Source organism: Zalophus californianus, chromosome 11 (genome assembly GCF_009762305.2).
Source record: "Zalophus californianus isolate mZalCal1 chromosome 11, mZalCal1.pri.v2, whole genome shotgun sequence".
Classification (NCBI taxonomy): domain Eukaryota; kingdom Metazoa; phylum Chordata; class Mammalia; order Carnivora; family Otariidae; genus Zalophus; species Zalophus californianus.
In genome coordinates, this window is record NC_045605.1 from 95,862,522 (window position 1) to 95,880,924 (window position 18,403).

The 18,403-nt window shown below is 49.1% G+C and overlaps 1 protein-coding gene across 2 annotated transcripts in view; it reads right to left on the reverse strand.

Moving 5' to 3' along the window:
• The window catches only part of SYT13 (synaptotagmin 13), a 44,196-nt gene extending 32,070 nt beyond the window's left edge, over positions 1–12,126 (reverse strand). The window contains exon 1 of one of the 2 annotated variants that reach the window (XM_027580851.2): positions 11,860–12,126. In XM_027580851.2, the coding sequence (XP_027436652.1) occupies positions 11,860–12,042 (183 nt within the window). In that variant the 5' untranslated portion in view covers positions 12,043–12,126. The remainder of the gene's footprint in view (positions 1–11,859) is intronic. The other variant, XM_027580852.2, reaches the window with a different exon arrangement.
• Positions 12,127–18,403: the final 6,277 nt, after the last annotated feature.

Below are 18,403 nucleotides of genomic sequence, written 5' to 3' on the forward strand. Positions count from 1 at the left end.
TTATATTCATTTGTACAACTGTGTGATGAACATCTCTACCCTTAGAATCTGAGCTACAGCAGGTCAAAGACATTGTCTATCTGGTTCCTGTAGTGTCCCCAGTGCTCAGTGCCTTATATATAGTAGGTGATCAATAAATATTTTTAAAATGAATGACTATCCCAGAAGCGGAATGTTCATGCTCTCCCTCCCATCCTCATGGAAGCTTTTTCATTTTTCACACCTGGAATGTTTTCATGGACTCTCTCTTTCCTGCATAGTGAACACACACATGCAAGTCACTGCTTTCATAAGAGATCAATAAGAACATGATTTCGAGATACTTAAAATATACTCTGAGCAGTGCCAGGTGCTGAGCTGTTGGGTGCTTTCAAAAGTTACCTTACTTAGTCTTTAATATTACCTTAGAGAATGTGACCATCATCCCTGCTTGTTGATAAGAAAAGTGCAATTCACAATGGTCAAGCTCATTTAGCTGGAAAATGGTGGAGGCTACCTTCAAATTCAGGTTTGGGGTCTATGTCTAATCTGCTTGCTACTCTATCGCAGCAGCTTGATTATAAAATGAACATTTTCATTCTAAGAGACAATTTCCTCTTTCAAGTGATCGCAAAAAAACTAGATTATTATTAAGTCCTCTAATCCTGGTGGATATCCAAAATCAAATGCAAGTCTACCATGTTGCGGTTCCAAATGGGTTACCAAATCTCATGTCCATTCCTTTCTGTTCTTTGTTTCTTCGTGGTTTGCAATGAGGCTGTTGAGCAAAGGGCAACTTAAAGGATCTGTTCACTTGCAAGATAAGAGACGTGCTCCTCAGAGGCCGTGCTGGCAGGACAGTGTCCCAAAGCCCTCCAGATCACGTTGCTGGTTTGCTATGGAGTTTTGTGCCTTGCTGTGCCACGCTGCCTTCGCCGTGTCTCTCTGATGGACTTCCCCTTTCTTCTAAGTGAAGGGACGGAGCTGAACACAGAAATGCATCTCAGGATGCTTGTGGGTGGACTGTGGGAAAGGAGGAGGGGATCTGACACACAGAAAGAGCTGAGAGCGAGCAGAAACCACTCTACACTTACAGCTGTTTCCATGACGTCTCCTACCTGCCCCGCCACCCGGCTGTCCCGCAACCTTACCTTCATCTTCCAACTCTGTCCTCTCCAAAGCAGGATTCTTTACTCTGAAAAGCCAAGTCTCCATGATCCTGCCTCAATAAGCTACACCCCTCGCATCACGCCTTTCTCAGCAGCAAATCCAAAACTGTGTGGTGGATGATGCTTTCCCAAGTAAAATGTGGTCTCCATCGGTATTAGCCTGTTGGCTTCACAGCTAAAAGTTTTTAAATTGTCTCCAGTGTTAGCCAAGTGAACGGAGACTCAGAAGGGAGGGACATGAATAGAAGGTGAGGCCACCATGCCCTTCAGGCTTGTCCCGACTCCTTGCTGTGTCACTAAAGGTGAGCACGGAGAAGCCTCAGCACAAATATAGCCATGTCACATCTCACTGAAGACAGCACAGTTTGTTGCTGTGCTTGGGATTTTTATTTTGGCTGCAAGAAGAGGTGGTAGCCCCATGAATCCCTTCTACCCCATCCATCCAACCATCCATCCATCTATCCAAGCATCCATCCATCCATCCATCCATCCATCCATCCATCCTCTGACTCAGGAAGCCATTCAACATTTCTCCTCACTTCTCTGGCCATCTGTCAGCCCTGCTCAGTTTCTCTATGAACAATCCATCTTGGACTTATTGAATGGAAGGCAGGGGGAGCCCAGGAGATATGTCAAAGTACCCTGAGGTCTATGCCAGATGGACGAAGACTCACTTTGACAAAATTCTCATAGGATGCTCCTCCCCTTTTTACTTATTCATATTCATGCATGCAACTACTAACTATTTGACTCTGATCTGTTCATGAAAAGATGCTAGCTGGAGAATTTCAGAGTGCAGTTACTCATATTCCATCATTTTAAATGAGAAATATCATGATGCATTCGATGTCCACCCAAAAACCTCAATCAACTTCCCAAAATATCACACCCTTAAACACCATGTAAAAATCTCCCAGGAATTTTCTATAATATAAATCAATTAAAACACCTTTCACTTAATTAGCACATCGGGAACTCCTCGGTGGGAAGGTTTGCGGGTGCGCACGGCGCACTGACACCACGGGGGACCAAGGCTCCTCCTTCTGGCATCACACTGGTCTGATAATGTCAATACATAAGGAAAAAATAGTGAAAGATACTAAATACTCTCAATGGGACCTGGGTTTGTAGGACCCGCAGGTATGTGGGTGAAGGAGATTGGGGCCCACGAGGGCTAAAGTTCAGGGGGAAGGGTGGGGAATGTGGCAGTGATAACACGCAATGTATTTAAAGGGTGGTGAAGCAGCAGGTGCAAACATGCTAGTACATGCTAGTACAACAGGGAAGCCAGGCCTGCCACACACGGCCTCCTCCTGTAAGACTCCAGAGCGATGAAATGTTTGCACAGGTGTGCCCTTATGGATTCATTGTCACGAGCATTCCACACAGAGAGGATATGTTTTAAAAACCTTGCCAGATACTGATGAATATTTTAAAAAATGAGAGTTTTTTGGGGGGGCGGTGCCTGGGTGGCCCAATGGGTTGGGCGTCTGACTCTTGATTTCAGTTCAGGTCATGGTCTCGGGGTCATGAGATCAAGCCCCGTGCTAAGTCTGGAGCCTGCTTGGGATTCTCTCTCTCCCTTATTCTCTGCTCCACCGTTCATGTGCTCTCTCTCTCTCAAAAAAAAAAAAAAAAAAAAAATTTGAGGGTTTGGATTTTTTAAAAATTAAAAGCCTAAAGAATACCACAATGAAATGCCACTTCACACCCACTAGGATGGCTGTAACAAAAAAAACAAAAAGAAAGGAAACTCACAACTGCTGGCAAGGATGTGAAGAAACTGGAAGCCTCAGACATTTCTGGTGGAAATGTAAACAATGCAGCTGCTGTAGAAAACAGTTTGGCATTCCCTCAAAAAGTTAAGCATAGAATTACCAAATGATACAGTATTTCCATTCCTAGGTATCTACTTGGAAGAAGTGAAAACAGATTGTCAAACAAATATGAGTGCAGCAATGTCCTCAGCGGCACTATTCACAATAACCGAAGGGTTGCTAAACAAACATTGCGAAACCTTGCTTTGAGGACGGAGGAGACTAGCTTCACGGGGATACATGTTAAGAACTAAGGGATTCTATTTGCATGTCAGAATCCACATACACATGCGTACAAAGGGCCTCTCTGGCCGATGTCCTCCCAGATGTCCATCAACCGATGAATGGATAAACAAAAATGGGGCAAATACACATAATGGGATATTATTCAGACATAAGAATAAAGTTCTGATATAAGCCACAACATGGATGAACCTTGAGAACATGATGCTAAGTGAAAAAAGCCAGAAACAAAAAGTCACGTATTTTATAATTCCAAATATGTCAGATGTCCAGAATAGGCGGATCCATGAAGACAAAAAGCAGACTGGCAGTTGCCAGGGACTGGAAGAAAGAGAGGAACAGAAAGTGTGTCTGCTTCGAACCATAAGAGACTACGGACTCTGAAAAACCAACTGAGGGTTCTAGAGGGGAGGGGAGTGGGAGGTTGGGTTAGCCTGGTGATGGGTATTAAGGAGGGCGCGTTCTGCGTGGAGCACTGGCTGTTATGCACAAACAATGAATCATGGAACACTACATCAGAAACAATGATGTAATGTATGGTGATTAACATAACAATAAAAAATTTAAAGAAAAAAAAGAGGGCACGTTCTGCATGGAGCACTGGGTGTTATACGCAAACAATGAATCATGGAACACTACATCAAAAATAATGATGTAATGTATGGTGATTAACATAACAATAAAAAATTTAAAAAAAGAAAGTGTGTCTGCTTAATAGGTACGGAGTTCTCTTCGGGGGTGAATGAAGATGTTTTAAAGCTGCATGAAGGTGAGAACAAAGTGACAGGGTGATTCGTACTCTGTAGAATAGTTCATTTTATGTGAATTTCACCTCAATTAAAAGAAAGTTTTGAAAATAACTATAGCCTTCGTATTATCAGTGCCCCTCACATAGGCACTGATCAAGTTTGATACATGAATGAATAAATGAATGAGTGAAAGTGTCCATGGTCTACAATGCCCTTCTTACCCCAGTCCCCTCCCCAGCCTCCTCATACACCAGGCCCTGCCTGGCTCTCTGCTCTTGGGCACACTGACCTTTCGCTAGGTCCTTCTAGGTGCTAAGTTTCTGTCACAGGACTTTTGCACGGCCTCATTCCTGTCTGGAGCCCCTCACACTCCTCTCCATTGGCCTAGTTACTTCCCTTCCAATCCAGCTCTCAGCGTGGCCATCACTCTGTCCAGGAAAGCCGTCTCTGACCTTCCTGACTGGATCAGTTCCACCTTACACTCTCATAGCACTAGAACTTTCTCTGTAGGTAACTTACCACTATTGCATTTTCATCTTTCTGTGCTCTTCTCTATTAACTCTGGTCTCCCCCATTACAACATAAATGTCATGAGGGCTGAGGATGGGCGAGTATGTTGTTGAGGAGGGGGCAGTTACAACTGTATCCCCCTGCCCCCAAGCACAGTACCTGGCACATAGTATGTGCTCAATAAATATAATCAAGGGAGGAAGGGAGGGAGGGAGGAATCTATCCACCCTTTTCATCTGTTTGCCTTCAGAAATTTACTAACACATTATTTCTTAACAAACTGGCTAGAGAGGTCCTTTGTATGCATGTGTATGTTGATTCTGACATGTACACATAGAACCCCTCAGTTCTTAACATCCCATGAAGCTATTCTCCTCCATCCTCAAAGCAAGGTTTCCTAATGTTTGGTAGCAAGAAATCAGCTCTGGAGTGAGTGAAGGCAACGACACTGAGTTATGCATGGCTGCTGAACTGCTGGGAGATTGAAGGTCAAATAGCGTGGATCGTCTCGGGGTGTCCTGATTTCTCCTGCCCGTCTCCCACCCTGGGACAGACAGTCGCTCTTTTTTTTTTTTTTTTAAGATTTTATTTATTTATTTGAGAGAGAGAGACCCAGGCGCCCCGGGCAGTCACTCTTTACCCTGCTTCCTCTTTGTCTTCTGGGTCTGCTGCTTCCACCATCTGACTGGTCTCTCCCCTTCTTTCTGACTTTGCCTTACCCCTCTCTGATTTCTCCTCTGGTCGTTTCCTCCATCACGCTCGAATGGCCTATTTCTCTTTCTGCACCCCAGGTACTTGATAGTAACCGGGGCCAGGGTCTGAAATTCAGAAAATGTCTAAAGATGCAGCAATCTTTTCTCCTGCAGTCAACACGAGGTGCTAGTGAACTGTCAGTCCCGTAAAAAAAAAAAGAGCCGGGCCCCTGAATTATCTACATGCTCCATCAGAGGAGAAATGAAGAAGGGAGGGAGATGTGATGGGTCTGGGGCCTACCGCTGGGAAGGGATTGTGGACACAGACTTAGGATCCACATTGTGGACCACATTGTGTCTGGAAGGGCCTGGTGTTTCTGGCGGGTGTGTGCTCATCGTTCTGAAATAATCTATGCTAATTTCTTGATGAAAAATTCATACTGTCTTCCGTGTTGCTAAGCAACCAGCCCAAACATGTTTACTGTGTAAATCTCTCCGGAGGGCCCTGGGCTGCACCCAGGGTCTGAAGCTTGATGGACATAAGAGGCAACAAAGCTATCCCAAGCTTTGGGAAAGGTTTCTGAAGCTGACCTGCAAAAATGCGTATTTTTGAGACTTTTATGCCACATTTGGGGAAACACAGTGGTTCAAGTGTAATTTTGACTAGCTTTTCTCTGCTAACCTCCAGCCTACTGGTCAAAGTGTGGGCTCAGGAGCCAGACTTCCTAAATTTGATTTCCAAATCTGCCACTAAAACGTTGCTTAAGTGTGCTGTGTTTTACTTTTCCCATCTGTAAAAGGGAAATAATAATTCCACATGTTTCATAGGGCTATTGTGAAGATAAAATTAGTATGATTAAAGAGGGCCTGGCAGACACAAAGAACCCAAAAAATGTTAGTTATGCTATCACTATTATTTGTTACTCTATGGAAATGCCTCAATTTCTTGTCTGTTTGTTAATGCAAATAGGAGAGTTTGCCAGCCAGGAGATGAGCTGAGAAATGAATCCTTTAAAAGCGTAAGAATCCATGAAGGGCAGACCTGAGAGAAGCCCAGGGGCACATCGGCTCCAGGAGCGGGGTTAGCAGTTATTGGGGCCTCCTGTGACCACCGAGGTGCCGAGGAGACCTTGGCAGAGCAGTGAGCCAAAAAAGAAGAAAGTTCTTTGAGCTGAAGGTGGGCGTGCCCCTCCTAAGGGGTCTCCCATGCCCCCTGCACCTGCCCCATCATGATAGCAGTGTAACACGCTCCATGGCTTCATTGTCCGTCCCCCCACTCATCAGAAAGAGCGCACGTCCATCTCTTCATTGCTCCATCCCAGTGCCTAGCAGGTGCTCGTTAACCTTTAACAAACGGACTTATTAGCTAATGAAACCCAGCATATGGGTCCTGATGCATCCACACTCTGGTAAGTATGAATTCAGGCACGTGATCGGAGAGGATGTGGCTCGAGTGGTCTAAGGAAGAGGAGACCAAGGCGGCCGGATTGATAGCGCCATACTGATGGTCTCGAGGCCCCAGTGCCAGGAAGGAGGCGGCCACAGGAGTGGTGGCAGAAAGCAGACAGAGCCAGGGACCAGGGAGTATGGGATGGATCACAACAAAGGAGGGCCATGTCTCTTGATGATAGCCCAGAAGTCCTCCTGGGAACAAAAACAGTGACTTTTGATACTAAGTTAGTGCTTACAAACGTTGTATCACAACATAAAAAATTTCGATGACAACCTCACTGAAGTCTAACTCTATAGAGAAAAGTGCACAAATCATAAATGTAGAGATGGGTAAATTTTCTTTCACAAAATGACCAACACGCTTGGGTGACCAGCATCCCCATCAAGAGGCGGAACACGAACAACATTGCAGAGGCTGCCCAACCATGCCCCGGCCATTGCCTGCCCCGCAACGGCAAGACCAAACGTGTATTGGACTTGACTTCAAATCTGGTGGAAATAAAACCTTACCACTTTGCCCTCCTTTGCGCCTTTCCTCTTAGTGAGTGTGAGTGGCAATACGACCACTTCATTCACAATATACATTCAAGGGTTATCACAGGCCCAGCGTCACACCAGATATCGTCGGGGACAAAAGAAAAATGAAAAACACACTCCCTGATCTTGCTGGAAAAGATTCCTCTGTACCTATAGTGTTGTATACAAACTCAGCATTTGTTTACATTGTTTCATAAGAACCTAGAATTAATTTATTCGTGTTTGCTAAAATCTGAACATCCGTGTCCCAACTCCCCTCAAAATTCATCTGTTGCGACTTAGCCCACGAGGAGATGCTACCAGGAGGCAGGACTTTGGGAGGTGATCAGGTCATGAGGCTGGACCCTCATAAAGGGAATCTATGCCCTTACAGAAGTGGTCCTAAAGAGTTCCCTTGCCCCTTCCCCTGGGTGAGGATAGAGCAAAGTCTACGAATGCGCTCTCACCAGACACCGAATCTGCTGGAGCCTTGGTTTTTGGACTTCCCAGAGTCTAGGACTATGAGAAGCCCATTTTTGTTGCTTATAAGCTGCCCCATCTGTATTTTGTTACACAGCCCAAACAGACTAAGATGGCATTCCATGGATGTCCACTCTAATGGAAGGAGGGTAGGATTGTCTAGTTTGGTGGGAAGTGGCGGTGAGGACCTGGGGGATGTGGAGAGAAGAGGCAGGGGGACCTCTGCCGAGGGTCCAAGCAACTTGGCTAAAGCCTTGGACTACATGTTAGCTGCAAGGGGACAGCACCCGGGTCACCCCGGGGACCTCCGAGACACATTCAAGAAGATTCACTTCAAGAATACAACAAAGTAAGCACCGTGCGGGGAGAAAAATCAGACACGAAAACCAAAGCTTTCTGAAAACAGGAACTCCAACTCCTGCGAAGTGACAGGTGTCAGGGGGTCTGAGCAGTGGGAAAGAGCGGTTCTCCCTGCTCACTCTTTGTTACTGAGGTTAGTCAAAAACAGCGCTTCTTCTGAAGGGACCCAGGATTAGGTGAGTGGAGGCCTATGCAGATCAGTGTGAAACTGGGGGGGAAGGAACCAAGGGGCCTGGCTGCCATTCACTAGTAGATTCTGAAGCAAGGAGAAAGGGAAGATGCCCATACACACACATGCACGCACGCGCACATCATTCTGCTGCTCTCTGCCCTTTCTCCTCTCTCGAGCTGCCACGAAGCTTCGAAAGCTGTGCTGACAGCAGTGAGGGAGGTCCCCGTTGAGCCTGCCAGACCATGAGTGGGCAGTGTAGTGAGACTGAGTCCCTTGCATCCCCCAAAGGACCACACCCGGGTGAGGGTGAGGGACTGTCTACGAAGGCAGGATGAAGGGTCCAGAGTGTGTGTTTTGGAAAAGCAGAGACAAACTATGAATTGAAGCCAGCTGGAGGCATGCGAGGTGAGGGATGACGGAGTGCTTCTGCCCTCTGCCTCCTCCCACTTAGCAGAGATCCTGGGCCCTTTTTTTGTTCCACGGATTCCTTTAGCTCTCCAGAGGAGCCCTCTGGACACTTCCTCAGAATGTTTGTAAATCAAAGACATCGGACTACAGAGGAATATCTAATAAAATCAGCTTGTGAAATGGCTCTATGTGTGCCTCTTCATCCATCCGTTGGCTAACAGGATCTGGCAGGAGATTTAATAAGCACCATGATTTAGAAATGGCAATGAACATAAATGATCCTGTGGAGTATCTACAATAGCTGTAGTTGCCTCGAAACTACCTGTGATTTCCCTGGGGGACCAAGGCACAGATATTGTTAACACTCCTGTGCTGTGTGGTTGATATTCCTCCTATCCAAGATCATGAACCTCTTAAATTCCATCTACAGACCCCATAGGGAGGTCTTTGGACCTCAGGTTATGAACCCCCAGGGGAACTTCCAAGTTCTTCTCAAAATCACTACAAACTTCAACTTCATCCAAGCATATGAGGCCTGAATATCCAAGGAATTTTTCCAAGAACCACAACCAGTTATTTTCAGAGACATGGGCAGTCCCTCCGCCTCCTACAGACATGCGGTTCTCAGTGTAAGGGCGTCTGGAACCCCTTTCTGCAGCCCCGTGCCCTCCCTTCCAGGAACATCTTCAGAAAGCCTTCCCTGACTCCTCCCCTCGTTGTCAACACACGTCACTTCCATCACCCTGCTGTCACCTGCCACCCCTAACACCACCTCCTTTACTTGTTTGGAAATGACAATTGTGTTCTTTCCTCCGTTCACTCAATCTGGGTCAGCGGCTGAATCAGTCTGAGAACAATGGCAGCCCAACCAACCTTGTGAGATCTCCCCTGCGCCACATCCGTGCCCACTGATTTAGCCCGGGTTGCCCAAATCCTTGTCACTCGGGGAACTAGATGAGGGAATGTGAAGGAAGGGATCTCATGTATCAACAAAGGCTTACTGTGGCCCTACTAGGCTAGCACGGGGTTACAAAGGCCTGGTGTGTGCACTCCCATTGGGAGAAATGACTCCAGCAACAATCTCAAGTGGACACAGGGATACCTTTACTAGTCAACAGTTTCTTATTAGACACCTGCTAGGTTCCAGACACTGAGGAGGTACTGGGAATAAATAACATACAAATAAGTGGACACCAAAGATCACATCCAGTTATAACAAGTACTATGAAAGAATTCTAAGAACAATAGGGAAGAAAATAATAGAGGAGGAGGTACTTTGTTACATGTGGCAGGAGACAAAATTCTCTGGAGAAGGGGAAATTTAAATAGAAAGAGGCCTCAAGGATGAGAAGGAGCCATCAGTATGAAAAGCTGGAGGAAAATGGCCATGGGGGCTGGGGGTTCTTTAGGAAGGACCGTAAAGACAGGGAGGGTGAGATTTCAGATGATTGGGAGAAGGGGCATGAGCTTGGCTGGAGAGGCAGACACCTGCCAGATCAAGCACATGAGGGGGAATGGAGTGGCTATTAGCATGGATTCCAGAAGCAGACCAGCTTGGCTAGAATCCATCCAGCTCTAAAACTTCTCTAACTGTGTGGCCTTGGGCAAGTCACTTGCCCTCTCTGAGCCTTAGCTTCCTCATCTTTAAGTAGGGATCAGCATATATGTCCTTCACTCACTTGCTAAGTGCATTAAGAATAAGGCACTTAGAAAGGTGGCTGACACGGGGTGCATGCCACGTAGCGGTTTGCTATGACTTGTTCCAAGCTCAGTGAGAAGTTGGGGGGTAGGGGGGCGTTGAGCCCAAGAGAGACACTGCCTGGGTTGTCTTTAACAGATTCTTGGCCCTTGTGTGAGCTACTGGAAGGGATCCCAGAGGTCATTTACACCAACGCCTTCCCCAGCGCTTCTCTCTGGGAAGGGGAGGGGACAGCCCCTGAAGAGCCACCTCTGAGAAAGGCACAATGGCCTTCCCCTAAAGCCCGAGGAGCAATCTCTGTGAAGGGCACAATGGCCTTCCCCTCACGCTGGGTGGGAGAGAAGGTTGAGAGGCAGCGGGCCACAACTTCTGAAGGACTTCCCCCCCCCTCAACCTCCTGCCGGGGGAGAGCCCACTACTCCCACCTCAGATGGTTCTAGAAGGGTCCCGCGTGCCGATGCCTGGCTGGCTCCTATTCCTGCCAGTGTCAATGTCACTTTCCTGGGATTGTAAGTGCCTCAAGGACAGCAGCCACTTCCTTCCCCTCTCACTACCCGGTGACTGACAGAGGCCCCAAGCACTGAGTCTCAGAGCTTTTGAATAATTGATTGGAAAAAGGAAGGTGGAATCACAGCATTTTTGTGCCTCTCCCAGACCTATAAGCTCTATAAGGAATCTAGAGGGCCTTGGGAAGTCATTAAGTCATGCCCCTGCCCCAGGGCCAGGCTTCCTCCAGCACCCTAGCAAGACTCTTTCTCCTGGTCTCCAGAGCGCATTTTACACTCCCCACCTCGGTAATGTGTCCTGAAGGGCACAGCCTATGTAGGGGGCTCCTTCCAAACCTCTTCCCTAGACCCCTTCTGCCGCACTGTACAATGGGGACACCACCCATTTCCTGCCCCAAGGGGCTCTGGGCACAAGCCCATGCAGGGGATAAAAGCCCTCCAGTCTCCAGGGACATCAGAGAGACCACAGCAAGCCCCTCCGGCTGGCTGGATCTGAGGGCTGCTGGGAGGGGGCGAAGGTCCTTCAGGCCCCTCCACATTCAACAGCCTCTCCCCAGACCCCAGGGACTCCCCGCCCAGCTGCCCCTCTCCCGCTCCCAGGGATGCAGCAACCACCTCCCCTCTCGTTTTTCCGTTGCTTGCCCCCTCCTCAGCTAAGCCAGTGCTTTCCCTACAGTAGACCCCCCCAACTTCTCTTCCCTCTCCCGTCCCCATTTCTCTTCCCCCAATTCTGCAAGCTTTTAACCCCCCAACCCCCCTCCCCCGGTTTCCTCCCAGCCGCTCAACTCTCCTCCCAGCCCCTATTTGTCTCCAAGTCCCCTTTCCCATTCCGTCCCTTCCCCTCCCCTTTAGCGCTCGCCGACCCCATTCCTCTCGCGCCCCCGCCAAGCCTCCCTCCCCTAACTCTTCTCCCCGACACTCCCCCCACCCTCAGGCCTTCCGGACCCCCTCTGCGGGTCCTCGAGCACGTCCTCCGCCCTCCTCCCCGCCACGCTCGGTGGCGCAAAGCACGGCGACCGCTCCCCCCCCATCCGGTTCCCCCGCCGCTGCAGCCGCCGCCGAGACCCCACCGCGCCCCGGGGAGGCCGAGGCGCCGCCCCCGCTCACCTGTTGGGCGGACCGGAGCACGCCGGGCCTCGCCTTCTCTGGATCGGGGTCCCGGTCCCGCTGCAGCACCCCCTTCTTGGGATGCATGTGCCTGCACAGGCAGGTGACCCCGCACAGCGCGAGGATGCTGGTGGCCGTGCCCAGCGTGGCGCCCAGCGCGATCACTGGCACCGACAGCACCATGGTGCCCGCTCCCCGCGCGGGGCTCGGGCCCGCCGCCGCGCACCTACCCCGGTCGAGCCCGCCGCCCGCCGCCCGCCTCCCGCCGCCCGCCTCCCGGCAGCTCCTGGGATCCGGGCGCGCCGGCTGCTCTCCCGCCGCCTGGGGTTGGGGGGTGGGGGGGGAGGCGGGGAGGGAGGGCGGCTTCGAGGACGTCAGAGGAGGAGGCTGGCCGGGAGCGGGCGGGTGCGCCCGCACTCAGCTCCACGTCAGCCCGCACCCCCTCCCGCCGACACGTGACCAGACCCCCACCCCAACAGCAGCCCAGCCTTCAGATGCCCGCAAGCTTAGGGGTGTCTCGGGCCGTTTTTCACGCTTTCTGTACGCGGGCACTTGGCCCCAAGAAGGGCAGGAGCTCGCCCAGGTCGCACTGTGTGAGCGGGCAAACCCGGACTCCAGCCCAGGCCTGCGGCTCAGTCTGGGTAGGGGTCACTTTACCAGACTATTAACCCTTCCTTTCTCACCTTCTCTGGCCCGGGAGGCTGTACACTTGGGTCCTCCGGGAGATTTTCAAACACACAAGGGCTGGAGAGTTCCCATCTCCCGAACTCGCCGGGTGTTTGCTATGCTGTGGGGCAGAGCGGGCAGGGGGAAGGCGGGCAGAAGGGAATTGCCTGGGGTTGAGACTGTGCCCATGTCCTGGTGAAGATCACCGCACCCATTCTGTTTCTGTCGCATGTCCTTCAGCATGCTTTCCCTCCTCATTTGATCTGTGGGGTCTCCATTTGCAAATGAGGAAGGTGCGGCCGGTAGGGGATGTGGGGAAGCTGGAAAACTCCAGGCATCCTCAACCCAGACTCAGGTTGGCAGATTCTGAGTCCCTGCGCCACACACAGAGAAAGAACTTGTCTTAGAAGAACAAAGAGCCTCACGTGCAGCAGCCAGGAGTCCACACTTGATTCAGAGAGGGGGAAATAAAAGAAGTATGCTTAGAGTAAGGCGAAATTAGAATTCCAGCCATGAGGAGAAGGCCTTAGATCAGAACACAGTGGTTTGCAGTGTGCTGTGTTACGGGGAGTGTTTCACTGAATTCAGCAAGCATTCAACGGTGTCTGCTGTGCTCTAGGCGTGCTGGGCACGCCTGAGGAGTGCAGAGAATTTCTACACAACAGGGCTTCAGAATTCCCATGAAGCCAACAGCTCCTAAATCTAGCATGGCTCCCGCCAGACCTTCAGCGCTGAGCTGCAGAAGTGACGGCCACCTGGAACCTTATCTACCCGAATGACAAACCACCCATGACTTAGAGGCTGAGAACAATCATTTTGTTACCTTTCATGATTTTGTGGGTTGACCGGGCTCCACTGGGCATTTTTCCTGCTGCAAGTGATGTCTCTCCAGGGACTGCGCTCAGCTGGGCTGGGTTGTGCAAGATGGCGCACCACACGGTGGGCAGCGGGTACTCGCTGACCCTGGGGGCACAGCTGTCCGTCAGGCAGTGCACTGGGGTTCTCCCCCACGTGGCTGGAGCTGCATGGCAGCCAGATTCCAAGAGGATGGAAGCAGTTCTCTTAAGTCCTGGCTTCAGAAGTTCTAGAACATCATTTCGTTGGTCAAACAATTGTCTCTCTCTAATCCTTTCCCTACAGAGCATTAAAAAGGATGTTTCTGAAATGCAAAGCTAATCTTATCATTCACATGCATAAAAGCCTTCAAAGTGTCACCAATAATAAACGCAAGAGCCTCCAGTTAAATCAAAAGCCCTTTGTGATGTGGTCCCTGCCGGTCCCTTCAGACTCCCCTCTACACACTTCCCAGCATGCCCTTGAGCCCCCAAGGAACTTGGGATTCATTCAGCAAGCTACTGTCTTTAGAGCCTTCATACCATCACCTATGGGTGCATATGGGAGGTACTCGGGAATCACTTGAAAGGGTGAATGACTCACATGATCATCTCATGCAGGACTTCCAGTGGTTTGGAAGGAATCCCATTTGCTAAATGAGCTCCATTTGATTAAACCGACTCTTCCACAAATATTTATTTTGTGCCTGCTGTATGCTAGGCACATTTTCCTACTGAGCTCCATTTGCTGAATGCAACGCCTCTGTCCCTGGTGGTAAACTTAGCATTCTCTCTCAAAAGAGCTTCCCTTGGAGGTTTTCTTGGCTCCTGGGCCTGGTAAATGCAAAATGTTCCGGGGAAATGAGAGGTTTAATTAATGCTGTCAGTCCGGATCTCCCATGCCTGAGCTGCTCCCCTGGGAAACCCTTAATACCACCTAGCAGGATCTGGGGTGGGGGTGAAGGGAAGGATGAGCGCTTAATTCTAGACATTGTCTGATGGAGATCATACACCTGTCATGTGGTTCATTGTTACTATGGTTACTGGGATGACAGCAGCTGCAGTGACCTTCATTTTTAATGGGAAGAGGGACCCCAGCCCGAGACGAACTGCTTGTCCTATGCCTTTTTCACACACAGCGAACCGATGGCAGGGCTAGGATACATCTCAGGAGATTTGAAACCCAATTATCAGAACTCTGCATCCCCTTTGCTACATCTCATCAAAGATGCGACTCTGGCTTCTTGGTTACTGATATCCAGGCGGTAGTAGCCTTTAATGACAACTTTCTGAGAAAAGGCATTAGTGGATTCCTTTGAAAAATGGGACCATCTCTACTGAGAAAGGCAGATGACAGAGTCAGCCAAGTGGAACAGTTGGGACAGTCTAAGGAGGAGGCCTGCAAATCATTAGGAATGCTGGAGCCCCCAGACTGCCAAGAACAAAGCAAGATGCTTGGGGGAGCTTCTGGAAGGCTGAGGGGTAGATCTCAGAAGGTTCCCTAGCCTCTGGATAAAATGTCACCATTGTTATTTTGATCGATATTTTACTCGTTGGATGATTAAATATTCTGAGCAACCACCCTGAATTTCTAAGGTATTAAAATGTTTTTATCCGGGGGATAGGACTTCAAGTATAGGAGGTTCTCTTATCTGCACACATTTATCGTGCCTGCATATAGTGCTAGGCAGGAGGGAGGAAAATAAACAAGCAGAACAACCAAATTTTAACATTGGAAGGATATCAGATGTCATCTTGTGGGATCCTTTCATTTGACCAATAGGGAAACTGAGGCCCAGAGAGCTTGTGGCTTGCCAAAGGGCAGAAGGAGTTAATGAGAGCACTGAGGTCTTTTAGGTCAGGGTAGATGCAGTCCTACTGTAGTAAGAAGTAACCCCCAAACCTCAGGGATTAATACAATAAAAGTACACCTTGCTCCTATCATAGTTCAAGGAGGGTCAGGTGACTCAAGTGGGCAGCTCATCTCCAATCAGTCACTCAGGAATCTGGGCTTTTGCTTCCTGCTGCCATGCAGATGGAGAAAAGAGAGAGCACTAAAGACCACTTGGGCCATTTAGGAGGCCATGGCTGGAAATAGTCTATGGTTCTCACCCCATTGCATTGGCCAGGATTTGGTGACATGACAGAGCTAACAACAGAAGAGACTGGGTAGAAAGGAAACATGAGTAATAACAGTGTCTGCCATAGATGGCAGAGCTTTAGATTTCAGTCTAGTGCTTATTTCTCTAACCTTCTCATTAATCAAACAAATGTTTTGAGTTTCTACCCTGTACCAGGCACTGTGCTGGCTGATGAGGCAACGATAGTGAGGAATATCATTTATCACAGAAGGACAGGCTCGAGATTGGGATGTGACTTGTTCTCAGACACCAAGGAAGCCTTCCCAGAGGAAGTATCAACTGGCTTGCGGTCTAAAAGAGTAAAGTTAACTCAGCAAAGAAGGAGTGTTCCAGGCAGAGAAGCAGGGTGTACAAGGACCCCGTGGTGGAACCACACAGTGGGCATGGGGCCGCAGAGTGCTGGTCAATCAGCTCTCTGGGGGCAGATTTGATGTTCAGCATTCGTTGATTTCTCTGGTGCAAATAATCCCACTACAGTGAGTTTCCAGGTACCACCACATTCCTGAATATTTCCCAGTTGGCTCTGGGAGTGGTAGGAGCCAGCTCCAGGGCACACCTGGGAGAAACTCTGAGAGACGAGCGTGAAGGCAGAGGTAGGGGCGAGACATCAGGGCTGGTAGACCATACTGGAAGGCCATTGGGTGTTTTTAGGCAGAGGAGCATGCTATGATCAGATCTGTCTTTTGAAAAGATCCTTCCGGCTGCAGTATTGAGAACCGATTGGAGAGGGACAAGGGGTTGCAGGTTGGCCAGAGAAGTTGCCAGAGCAGGCATCCAGGAGAGGGATGCTAAGCTTCTCTAGGACGTGTGTCATCATAGGATGGGCTAAAGTTGTTGACAGCATGAGGAGAGGGCAGAATGGTGGGCAAGTCCCTTTTGCTGTTGGTCCCACTTTTTAGCTCTGTGTGGTTACACTCTCAATTTGATGGACTGTAGTTCTCCATGCTAGATCGCTGCTAACTGGAGGCTCCCCAGCAATAGGCCCTGTCGAAGGCGGGATGTGCAGGAGGAAGCTGGCTGGGAGAAAGGGGTGGAGACCCTGGGACCCGCCACGGGGTGATGCAGACCCCGCAGAGCTGGCTGGCAGCTGGGTGAGAAGGTGAGGAGCTCAGTCAAGGCTCAGGAGTGGGGCCCACTCTCAGGACCCTGCTCTGGCTCTGAGAAATTCTGGGGCCACATCTTAAGGCAGAGGGAGAAAGGAATTGGGTCTGGGATCCCCTGATACAGAAATCCAAGTCTGTAAAAGGTAGAAAAATATTCTAGAGTTGGAGCAAATTGCAGTACGCTTACTGACCACTGCTAGTGACCACCTGCCCAACAGGTCATTTCCTACACCCCAACCTTGACACCATCTCAACACGAGATGAAGTGACACATTCCAATCCTCAGAGCTTCTCAATCCCACCCGATCTTTCTTGGACTTAGCCTAAAGTCTCCCTTTCTCTCCATGTTTCTAGAATATACAAAGTTTATGGGACTAAAGAGTTTTGCCTGTCTGCTTGGGAGGAAATAGAGCATGTATGCAGAGCTTAACTTCGTGGGGGGACATAGATCCCTCTGAGAATCTAATGAGAGCTATTTCCTTATTTTTTTTCTTTTCTTTTTTTTTTTCAGAAAAATGCTTGAGGGGCACCTGGGCAGTTCAGTCGGTTAAGGGTCCAATTCTTGGCTTTGGCTCAGGTCATGATCTCAAGGTTGTGAGATTGAGCCCTGGGTCGTGCTGCCCGCTGGGTGTGGAGCCTGTTTGAGATGGTCTCTCTCCCTCTCCCTCTGCTCCCTTTCCCCTTCTGCTCTTCCCCCTGCACCACTACTTCCACTCTCTCTTCCTAAAAAATAATAAGAAGAAAGAAAGAAAAAATGCTTGAATGCAATATTTTTGAAATTTTGTATGTAAGCCTAAATTGTTCAAGGACCATGTTACACCTTCGAGAAGTTCATGGGCCCCAGATGAGTAGTATTTTGTGTGACTGAAAGAATAGTGGATCTGAAATCAGAAGAAATAGTTTCAAATCCCGTGTCTTTATGTGCACTAGGCTTCACGATCCATAGAAAACTCACCTTAATTTTTTTGAGCCTTAATTTCCTTACCTGTAAAATGAGGATGATCGTCTCTATTTGGTGAGGATGACCTGAAGCCTAGTGCTGTATGAATAATAGAGGATGCTCAACTAATGTTAACTTAAGAAGTAAAACGATCATTTGCACCTTTAATTTCTTAATTAAGCTGCCTAGCCTTGTGAAAAGAGCTCATATTGAAGTCCCACAGGTATGTGTTGTTCTGGTTCTGTCGCTTATTAGCTGAGAGACCCTGGGTAGATGAGTAGCTTAACCTGCTTGAGCTCTTGCTTTTTCATATATAAAGACTGAGGTATATTGTTTGCAAAGATGGCTGCAATTATTCCCCCACCTGGGTCCATACCCCTTTGCAGTATGACTTTGCAAAAAGGTGGCGGTCTATTGCTTCGCTCTTTAATCTGGGCGAGCCTTGTGACTTGATCTGGCTGAGAGACTGTAGTGGAAATGACATGGTGCCATTTCTAAGTCTCACCTTGAAGAGACCTCGGAGGCTTCCTCTCCCTGTCATGGGACCCTGGTCAGCTCCTGTGTGGAGAAGTTCAGGCTAGTCTGCTGGAGGGTGAGAGACCCAGAGAGTGGCCCAGGTGTCTCTGTCGGCCCAGCCTGCAGCTAGCCAATTCCCAGAAGCAGAGCTCATCAAAGACGCATGACCGAGGCCAGCTAAATCTAGAACTACCCAGTCAAGCCCCCATGAAGTGACAACCATAGAATTATAAAGTAAATTGAAATTGGGGTTTTTTTAAGTGCTCGTTACACATCATGATTAACAGATTCAAATGCTAAATGATATCTAGCCCTCGCCAGGTTACTGTCAGGGTACGTGAGGCA